Source organism: Nematolebias whitei, chromosome 15 (genome assembly GCF_014905685.2).
Source record: "Nematolebias whitei isolate Nwh7 chromosome 15, NemWhi1, whole genome shotgun sequence".
In the NCBI taxonomy this organism is placed as follows: domain Eukaryota; kingdom Metazoa; phylum Chordata; class Actinopteri; order Cyprinodontiformes; family Rivulidae; genus Nematolebias; species Nematolebias whitei.
In genome coordinates, this window is record NC_056512.1 from 35,290,995 (window position 1) to 35,301,797 (window position 10,803).

The following is a 10,803-nucleotide window of genomic DNA, read 5'->3' on the forward strand; positions in this document are numbered from 1 at the left end:
GACATTATTTAGGTCTGAAGCACTGCAGATACCAGATCCATGGTAGCAACCAACAGCTCTCTTTCTTTTTTGCCTTATTTCATTTTTCCTCACATTTTCATCTGTCTCCCACTTTCACAACTCAAGTCTCATAAATTTTTGACCAGGCAGTAAAAAGGAATTAAAATACCCTGACACCAGATAATTTAGGTGTGATATGCCACTAATAAACCAAATAAATATATATTTTTCCTCCTAATTACATATTTCCAAACCGAAAAATACAGTGGCTTGTTATTATAATGGTGAGGTTGCGTGCAGACAGACCCAGAGTATAATACTTGGCTTAGAATTTATGACAAGACCTAACTACAGTAATTACTCATTATATTGCAATAAGTTTTTTTTGATAGTGAAACAAAGGGACAAAACAATGGTTTGATAAGACCTTTTGTTTAATGAGATATTGATGTAACTCCTGTATTCATTCAATTAGTAAATAGGCCTTTCATTATGTCCTCGGCACCCCCATTTTCAATTTTCCAAGTGCAACTCATCCCACCCCTTGCTGCCCAAAACTTCCAATCACTCTCTGCCCCTGCAGTGTCCCACATTGGGTCTTGGCATCCTTCTGAACAGGACATAGACTCCTCCCCCCTCCTTGGACACCTTCACCCCCTTCCCGACCAACACGCACACACTCGTTTGATTGTGATTGACAGTGTCTTTGTTCTATTGTGTGGGGTTGTCGCCTCTGATGAAGACACATACACAGAACTGGAATCCTTGTACAGAGCTCAGAAACTACTGGTTTACAACCAGTTGCATGATGAACCCTGTTTTCTGACTGGGTCCGTTGAAATGGCGTGGGTATAGATGTGCACAATACCATGGCATGAATTGGGGTAAAACGTGTAAGATAAACCAGGCTACACAAGGCAGACCACAGACCCCTAACAGAGTGGACCAAGACCAGGGGGTCCAGGCCTGATGGGTTAGGGGGGCAGCTGGAGAGGGAGGCTCGGGGTTGTGCAATGTGTCTGAGGTTGTCATTAGTTTTCACCCCTCCTCAGGGATGGGAACCAGGTCACATTCTCTCACACGGCACAAAGCCGTGTGTGTGTATGTGTGTGAGGGTTGGGGGTTCAAGGGAGGGGTTTGGACGAGGGGGGTGTAGGCCATGACCTCTTTATATCCATCAACAGATCACTATTTTGGCCCATAGGCATGCTCATATAACACATTCACACACAAACACATTCACATGCATGCTAACACATGCTAATGTGCACAGGCAGGCACTCTCAAAATGCATATGCAAAAACTAGTATGTGCTCTGCTTGTGGCCTCATATGTGTTTTGTATGCAAATGCGCTACCAAATGTCCTTGCTAACATCTGCTATTATAACTAATATTTATTTTTATTTTTTTATAATTTAAACTGTTCAGTATCTGGTTATGGACACAGCTCACAGCTACAAGTCAAAGGAATCTCAGACTTTTTTACAAAAAATACATTTCACTAACAGCAGATCTTAATGTGACTGGGTGTCCCAGCAGTGACTCTGAGTACCAGACCCCAAAACAACAACCTGTTCAATTTGTTGTTCCTTTTCTGTGCTTGTGCCAAAATGTGCAGAAAAAATGGTTTGTCTTTAAAATCAATAGGCTGAGAAAGGAAAGAAAACAGTGAAATACTGCCCCCTTGTGGTAGCAAAGGAGTTTCACAGGGGGCTTGAAAACTTTAGCAAAACTTTTTTCAAATAAACTTTGAAGAGTAAGTCAGAATGATGACATTTAAAATTATAAAGTTCAAGTCAGAACATTGTTTATTGTTAAATCAAATTCCAAAATTAAAAAATGTCTGACTCACATTGTCTTGAATTTTTCAAAAACAAAAATGTTCCCCTTATCAAAAGATTAAAAACCTGATTGAACAGCAGTTATGACCGTGAGAACACTACAACAAGGCAAACATAAAATTAGGGACACAAAACAATACAATACAGATTAATATATTCTGACTCTGACTCATAACTTTTATAAGCCTGAGTGTAAAGTTATATAGGCTACAAGTCATAATTTTCCTGTTTCTATAATTTCAATAATTTCTTTGTTTAATATAGTAATTGAGTTCAGTTTTTGTGCTTTAATTTCTGTCCATGAGATTTGCATCTCATGTTCTGTCTGTGCACTGACAGAACATTCAATTTTAGATAATGAAATAAAACAACCCCTCAATTGTTGCATTTGTTTCAATAAATATCAATGCAATCATCCAATGTAATGCTTTATATTTCTGTGTTCTAGTGTATGCTTCTTTTTCAGCACATTAGAGCACCCTGCAGTTATCATATCTGTGGAAAATGTGCAATCGTGCATGTTGTCTGGCAAAGCTTATCATGGTTGTCTGAACTAAAAAGAGACCTCTTCTCTCAAAGCTACTGATTTTCGGCTACCTGCTCAGTCCAGGACCTCAAAGAAAGACACTGAGGAACAGAAGGATTCAACACCGTACTCAGTTAGGAGAGATGGTGCGTCTGCGCAGGCAGCTACACGTCAGGCACTTGAGGATGCTCATGGTGATGTGCATGAGAGGGCCGAAATTGAATAGCAGGTTGTAAAAGGTGTTCACAGACAGGCCGCCAGTCTCATCCGCATACTTTAAGGCCACAATCGGTGTGTAGAGGCTGTTGGTCAGATTCCTAAAGCGAGGGCTGTCTGACTCAATTACCATTTTAGTGCGCTAGAAAAAAAAGGAAAAAAAAAAGTTTTGGGTGATTCCATAAAACTTTTTAAAATTTTGTATCAGCGTGTGAGAAAAACAAACAATTCTTTTAAGTTCATGTGAGTTGGATAAGTCATTTCCTTACTTTAGCTATGTCCTCTGGTGTCTGACCCATGGCTTCAAATATATCTGTGGATGATGGCAGGTAAACATCTTTAAAATATCGAACTGTGTCTGCATCAACACCGGGAAAATCCATCTTGGCCACGTTCTCCATCATCTTCGTCTCAAACTCAGTGTGCACCGGGCCAGGTTCAATCATGGACAACCTGAGGCAAGACGGACACAGGCAGATCTGAGAGGAAGCATGTTTTGTAAAAATAGAGTAAAAACTGACGTGAAAACAGGACAAAAGAAATATAGATTAATGTACCGGACATTGAACTTCAGCAGCTGCACAGCCATACTCTCACAGAACCCTTCCATTGCAAACTTAGAGGCAGTGTAAACATCATTAAACACCACTCCTGATGCAAAAACAAAACACACGAGAGTTAAATTATAGCTTTGCATTCTAATATGAAGCATCTAAATGCCCTCAAAATCAACACATTTTTTTACTCATAAAGGATGCAACTACTTTAAACAAGAAGGCTGCAGTTGTATCCAAGTTTTAGACACATAAAGTTGGTTTAGAAACTTTTTAACTTGTTCTGTTAAAGCCTAACCACAGGGTACTTTCAGATAGTAAAAGTAAACACTGAAATTTGTTTCAAGTGTTTGTTATTTGACCCAAGACATACCAAACACATTTATTGGAAATACAAGAAATCTCCAAAAAGTTAAGAATTAAAATGTTCCCCCATTGGCAGTAATCTTTATTGAGGGAAAAATAATACAGTAATGAAGGGGTGTACTCAGTTATATACTATAAGGTCTGAACAAAATCCATGTTATTTTTACTACAAATGCAAAAATGTACTTTTACAATGATAATTTAAAAATATCATCTCCAGTTGTTTAGATCCCATTTGAGGACACAGAGACTTTAGTACCGTATTTTCCACCGTACACGTCACTCAGCCCTATAAGTCGCATCAGTCTAAATATGCCTAAAAAAGTGGAAAAAGCCATAAATATGTTGCTTCGCCATATATGTTGCATCTATTATGCGTCACCGCTGACAACCCGGAAATGTGGGCCAGTGTTGTGCCAAAAATCAATGGTCTGCCAAATGGCGGCCGCGGGAGCATGCACTTTAACAATAATTTAACAAGATTAACACTTAAAGACAATTATTTGTTTGCTCAAAATTATAGCAAAGGTGTGTCTCAACTTTTACTTAATAAATGCACTTTAATGGTCAAATTAGCTGCATTTCGCCAGGGCGGTGCAGCTGGTTTGACAGTTCCAAGCAACGAGCAGAACAAAGTTGGGGGGACTACGGCAAGCCAATTGTGTCATTAATAGCTGGTGAAGGTTCTCAGTCATCCAGGACATGGAAAATTCAAAAAAGTTCAAGAAAAAACAATAAAGTATGAAGTATAATAATAAAGTCCAGTTGTTTTGTATTGAACTTCTTTGAATTTGTCATTATAGCCACGTTCACCTATTAAATGATACAACGGCATACCATTTTTTAACAACTACTCTGCTGCCATCTAGTGGATGAAAGTGGTACTGCTCAGTTGTTTTTCCAGTCAGAATGAATGAAAACGGTCATATCTCAGCCAAAATTGGTTTATAAATATGAGAAAAAAATCCATAAATATGTTGCTTTGGCCTATAAGTCACAGGGCGTGCAAATTATGCCAAAAACTGCAACTTATAGGGGGAAAAATACAGTATATAATTTATTAACAGCTCATACCTTGGAGACCCATAACACTGCTCATGACCACGATGTGTCCTGAACGCCTCTTCTTCATATCTGGCATCACTTCCTTGATCATTCGAACCACGCCAAAGAAGTTGGTGTCAAAAACTCTTTTCATTTCTTCGATGCTGATGCTTTCCACTGGTCCCAGCAAGCCCACACCTGCATTGTTGACTGACAAGAAGCACATCAACTCAGATGCTGCTCATCAATCACAGCCAACTCTAACAGTCTAAACTTTTAGGCTGCTTAGTTTGTTCATACAGATCTGTGAGCGAGATCAATGATTACAGCTGTTATTGCTTTTTATTACCACCAGATGCCAGTATAAAACAGTTTCAGGGAGGTGTGATGTAACACAAGTCCATGCTGAGGGGCCTCTGAGTTTCGAATAATTATGTGAAGGGGGTGTAAAGCTGGATGGAATCATGTTATAAATAGATGCTTTACCCAGACTAAAAGTTTAAATGAACTGAAAAGAAGCATTTATTCAGAAGTTTTAATTGTATAAGCATAAAACTTCTATACTTAAGTCCCTGCTGGATTTTTCAGCTCCAGAGCCACAGTTTGGTTTGAGCTGAAAGAAAGCTGGTTCAGACACAAAACTGTTCATGGCATGCACCCTGTCTAGTGTCAGTTATACACTTATGATGATTTGTAATGGTCTTTTTTCTTTGGGTACAAAATCTATCTGCCCACTGGAATTTCAAGACTCCCAATCCCCTCCCTCCACCCACTCAACTGCAAAACCACAGCAAGTCCAACCACCGTCTCCAAACATTCCTGTTAAGATTTCTCTTCAATTTTAACAGTTAATTATTGTTGATTCTTAATGGGCCACAAAAAGCAAGTCTCCTCAATAAATATATAACACAGTTTGTATTAAAAACAGGCTATTGCAAGAGAAAGTTTTCTTTAAACTACTTGATACAATTAGTTATAACTGCTCTAAAATATATAGAATAAATCCCAAAAGCCAGTATGTTTAAATGTTTAAACATAAGTATGAAACAGAGCTCATGGAGGGAGGCAGAGTTGTTTCAAAATGATTAAAACTCACTCAAGATATCAATATGACGGTCCTTAACGCTGTTAACGCACTGCCTGACGGACTCATCACTGCACACGTCTAACGGAAGCAGCGTCATCATCTTCCCATACGCATCTCCAGCTGCCTCCTCAAGCTTGCCCTTCTTCTTCAGGTCCCGCATGGTGGCGATGACTGATTGAGAGAGACAACGAACAAGGTGGATAAATATACAAACACTTCAATCAGAAAATAGGAATAGTTCAAATAATAGCATAGGGTTTCTAAAAAACATTATTCAACCAAGAAGAATCTGTCCAGATGACCTGACTTAACTTTTTTGGATTTATTTACCTGGACAGAGCATCCATAAGGACATTAATGTGAATAGTTAGAATTTTGCATTTCCTAAAATAGCTCTGGCTCAATGAAAGCAAACCCAAACCAACATTGTTTGGCCTAGACTTTTTTCTGGTACTGACCCTTGGAAAGCTTGTACTCTGTAGTCACTGTTAAGTTTTAGATAATATACAGTGCCTTGCGAAAGTATTCGGCCCCCTTGAACTTTTCAACCTTTTGTCACATTTCAGGCTTCAAACATAAAGATATAAAATTTTAATTTTTTGTGAAGAATCAACAACAAGTGGGACACAATCGTGAAGTGGAATGAAATTTATTGGATGTGTCAAACTTTTTTAACAAATAAAAAACTGAAAAGTGGGACGTGCAATATTATTCGACCCCCTTGCGTTAATACTTTGTAGCACCGCCTGTTGCTGCAGTTCCAGCTGCAAGTCTCTTGGGGTTTGTCTCTATCAGTGTTGAACATGGAGAGACTGAAATTCTTGCCCATTATTTCTTGCAAAACAGCTCGAGCTCAGTGAGGTTGGATGGAGAGCGTTTGTGAACAGCAGTCTTCAGCTCTTTCCACAGATTCTTGATTGGATTCAGGTCTGGACTTTGACTGGGCCATTCCAACACCTGGATACATTTATTTGTGAACCATTCCATTGTAGATTTGGCTTTATGTTTTGGATCATTGTCTTGTTGGAAGATAAATCTCCGTCCCAGTCTCAGGTCTCTTGCAGACTCAAACAGGTCTTCTTCCAGAATGGTCCTGTATTTGGTCCCATCCATCTTCCCATCAATTCTGACCATCTTCCTTGTCCCTGCTGATGAAAAGCAGGCCCAAACCATCATGCTGCCACCGCCATGTTTGACAGTGGGGATGGTGTGTTCAGGGTGATGAGCTGTGTTGCTTTTACGCCAAACATATCGTTTTGCATTGTGGCCAAACAGTTAGATTTTGGTTTCATCTGACCAGAGCACCTTCTTCCACATGTTTGGTGTGTCTCCCAGGTGACAAACTTTAAACAACACTTTTTATGGATATCTTTGAGAAATGTCTTTCTTCTTGCCACTCTTCCATAAAGGCCAGATTTGTGCAGTGTACGACTGATTGTTGTCCTATGGACAGACTCTCTCACCTCAGCTGTAGATCTCTGCATTTCATCCAGAGTGATCATGGGCCTCTTGGCTGCATCTCTGATCAGTCTTCTCCTTGTTCCAGATGAAAGTTTAGAGGAACGTCCGGGTCTTGGTAGATTTGCAGTGGTTCGATACTCCTTCCATTTCAATATGATTGATTGCACAGTGCTCCTTGGGATGTTTGAAGCTTGGGAAATCTTTTTGTATCCAAATCCGGCTTTAAACTTTTCCACAACAGTATCTCGAACCTGCCTGGTGTGTTCCTTGGTCTTCATGATGCTGTCTGCGCTTTTCTGGAGTGAGTTTGCTGCACTGAAAGTAAAGGGGCCGAATAATATTGCACGCCCCACTTTTCAGTTTTTTATTTGTTTAAAAAAGTTTGACGCATCCAATAAATTTCATTCACGATTGTGTCCCACTTTTTGTTGATTCTTCACAAAAAATTAAAATTTGATATCTTTATGTTTGAAGCCTGAAATGTGGCAAAAGGTTGAAAAGTTCAAGGGGGCCGAATACTTTCGCAAGGCACTGTAACTGCTGAGGTGGAGGGAACCTTTGGGACTGTGTGCACAAAAAATCTTGAACGTTCTTCAGGACAAGTCTACTATAGTGCGAAGAAACAATGTGCTCATACGCCAAGATGACACATATCATAATTTCCTAGAAACATTAACTCGTTTCTCTCTGGTGTCTAGGATGTTTCTACATACGTTTTCATTTGACAGAGAATCACACACACAAAAACTTTTTTTTAATATCTCTAACAAACGCCATGACTCGTTGTAATGCTGGCTAAATGACAAAAGACTGTGCAACCGGCAACAAATGAAACTATCCAAACAAAAATACATGCAAGAACACACACACACACGCAAGCTGTGACAAAGTGAGAGTCAGGGCCAAAGTTCTTGGCATAGGCAGTGTCTGTTACAGGACACAGAGCTGATTCCCTCTGAACTTTAAACAGTGGCCAACATTAACGTTCATGCAACACAGAAGTCTATCATCAGCAGCAGCAGCTATGTGCTGACCCAGCTTCAATGGCTTCTTCCACGTTGTGTTCGGCTTTGCTGACGGACGTTATCTAACAGAGGAAAGAGGCACAGTTGTTGCACAACGGCGATAAGGAGTAAACAACCTCTTTATCCCACATTCATCTGAATCTACCTGCTGTTTTTGACAAATAAAGGCGGTCTCACCTGACTCTTGCGAGAACATAAACACAACTGGATTACTTGGATTAGAAAGGATTACTTACCTCCAGCTTTATAAAAACCTACGCCATAAAATTTCTTGCAGCATTTAGCTGTGAAGCTAAAGCTGTTGTTGAAAAGGTTGGATTACTTGCACAAGTTTTTTAGCTGTACATTATGTATTAACACTGCGAGTTTTACTTAAATTTACTGTTTGGAGTCAAGAAAGTAAAGTTTCATGCGTCGATGAAGAGGTAAACAAGAGCGCCATTGTTCTTCTGGCTCCTGGAGGAAACACTTCTGGGCAGCTCAGACATTCTTGAATAAACCACGTTTCAATGGAAACATGAAGGCGTTTAGAGTTTTGTGCATGCCATTGCAACTAAATGTTACTCAGTGTGCAACGCAATATTTAATCTTGGTTGGGTTTCCTAATGAACAGAGCAGATCAGCGCCGTTTCTCAGATGTGGCCTTAGTGAAAGCAGCTCACAGCGAGGAACAGAATCTGCTCTGGCTGGGAGAGAGGGAGCTGTTAACCGCTTTTGCTTTGCTCGTCAATTTTCACGGTGATAAATTTCATCAGATCCTTGTGACCCAAAGGAAAATACGGAAATCCTAAACCAAACTTTGCACTAAAGGTTCTGAAGAGAAACGTGCTTATAGCTGACTTTGTTTATAGGATACAATGGTATGACAACAGTAACTATACTCACGGCAAACGATCAAATCAAACATGAAAAAAGTTATTCTGAACTACCGGTACGATAAATGGTGTGTTCTGAAAGAGTTTGCTCCTGTACGTGTGCAATTCTGAAATGTGGGTATGCACTGAACGTAAACAAAACTTTTATTTGTGTACTTTGCTCCACAAATCTAGTGTAAATACAAACGATACATCAATACTTTGGGACTTCTCAATTCCAGAGGGCTTTTCCATAGCTGTTGTCATCGTTAGCTATTTGTAGCTGTTTTCGTACAAACCAGCGCATGTGGAAGTTGGTAGCTGTCCACAAATTCTGTTTACAATTTCTATTTTTTACTGAAAGGACACGTCGACCATAAATACGCAAGAAAATGGTGCAATTGTCTTTGTTTTGGGAACGCTTTTATTTATTTTTACCAGTCTTCCCGACATTGCAATGAGTAGCTGTATTAAAGATCAACTTACTCTTGGCTAAAACCAAAATCTGGTTTCATGGGGTGGTTGAGGGAAAACTCCCACCAACAGGGGTGGGGTTGCTAAGGTGGTCTCACATAATAGTGTGAGGCTGTATGAAACAAACAAACAAAACAAACAAAAAAAAAGATTTGGAGCTCAATTCAGATTTCCACACTGACATTAATGATGTCTGGGAAGCAGGGAGGAAACACACACAGACCAACAGTGTCAAAGTGGGACTCCACAGCTTCCCTGTCCCAATGAAGACTTCAAACCAGTCCCCTGCTTTAGAATGAACCCATGCTTGTACAGGTCTCAAACTTTGTCCCCCTTTTCACACTCGCTCCACTGAGGGGACTATAGGCACATTAGACACGGCACTAAACTGGAGCAGGCCCTCCACAATGCACAGCAATAAAAGGGAGCTTTGTGCAGGAGAAGTCACTTGAAAGAGAACTGACAAGTCTGTGCCTTTTCCCCCTGCATCGTGCCTGGCCAGGCATCCTTGCAGAGCCCTGCCCTGAAAGCAGCGCCTTCACATGACAATAGGTGAAACCAAGGGGCCGACTGGATTTCAAACCTGACAAAACGTTGATTCCGACAGTAGTTGGGTTAGTTGTTACACAGGAGTTCTCATGATCCCGCATAAAGCTCAGACTTTATGGGGGTGCGGGGCGCAGGAAACACGCACACCCAGTTATTATAGAGAGGGTCCCGAGCAAAGAAAGGGGGCTGAATAAAAGACATTTACCATGGTAACGCTGCTTCTCGTCTTTGGCCAGCGTGACGGCAATTCGTAAACCGATGCCCGAGGAGCAGCCGGTGATCAGCACAACTTTCTGCCCGCTGTCCGCCATGATCTGTCCGGGTCGGAGCTGCGTTATCCCGCGGTCCTCTGCTGCGGAGCTGCCGACCACCGCGCGGGCTTCAAAAAAACAAAACAAACAACAACAACAAAACAACAACTAAAGCGGATCATGAAGCCACTGCAGCCATGTGAGCACCCGCAGTCACATGTTTGAGCTGAGGTGGGGGGGGAAATAAATAAATAAATAAATAAAACGTCACATAACACCCACCGCGGATTAAAAGTATAGGTGCAGCCGTGGTCAGAGGAATGAAGCCTGCTCAATTCTTTAAGGAAAAGTAAGCGTGCACGCGCGCACGTGCGTCTTGCTGAGGGGGGCTGTGCTTATTTGATTTGTGCGCTGTTGACCCCCCCCAGCAGCACAGAACTGTAAAACTCACACACAGATCAGGTTATAAATTCAAAATTAACCCCCGAGTCAACATGATGTATCTTTTTAGTTAGTTTATTTAACTTAAAAAAAAAAAAAAAAAAAAAAATCAT

At 40.6% G+C, this 10,803-nt stretch overlaps 1 protein-coding gene across 1 annotated transcript; it reads right to left on the bottom strand.

Annotated features, from left to right (window-relative positions):
• Window positions 1-1,963: 1,963 nt before the first annotated feature.
• Window positions 1,964-10,471, bottom strand: rdh8a (retinol dehydrogenase 8a). The gene is made up of 6 exons (XM_037688426.1): window positions 10,204-10,471; window positions 5,645-5,806; window positions 4,579-4,758; window positions 3,142-3,235; window positions 2,854-3,037; window positions 1,964-2,726 (listed from the first exon to the last, which is right to left on the bottom strand). Exons 1-6 carry the CDS (start codon window positions 10,307-10,309, stop codon window positions 2,499-2,501), a joined length of 954 nt encoding a protein of 317 aa, XP_037544354.1. The 5' UTR covers window positions 10,310-10,471; the 3' UTR covers window positions 1,964-2,498.
• Between the last annotated feature and the right edge of the window lie 332 nt (window positions 10,472-10,803).

Excerpts from the sequence above, each read along its gene's own strand:
- rdh8a (XM_037688426.1), bottom strand. The coding sequence starts at position 10,309 with ATGGCGGACAGCGGGCAGAAAGTTGTGCTGATCACCGGCTGCTCCTCG. Across the intron at positions 5,807-10,203 it reads CGAGAAGCAGCGTTACCATG|TCATCGCCACCATGCGGGAC; the intron begins GTAAATGTCTTT and ends TCTCTCAATCAG. Across the intron at positions 4,759-5,644 it reads CCGTCATATTGATATCTTGA|TCAACAATGCAGGTGTGGGC; the intron begins GTGAGTTTTAAT and ends GCTTCTTGTCAG.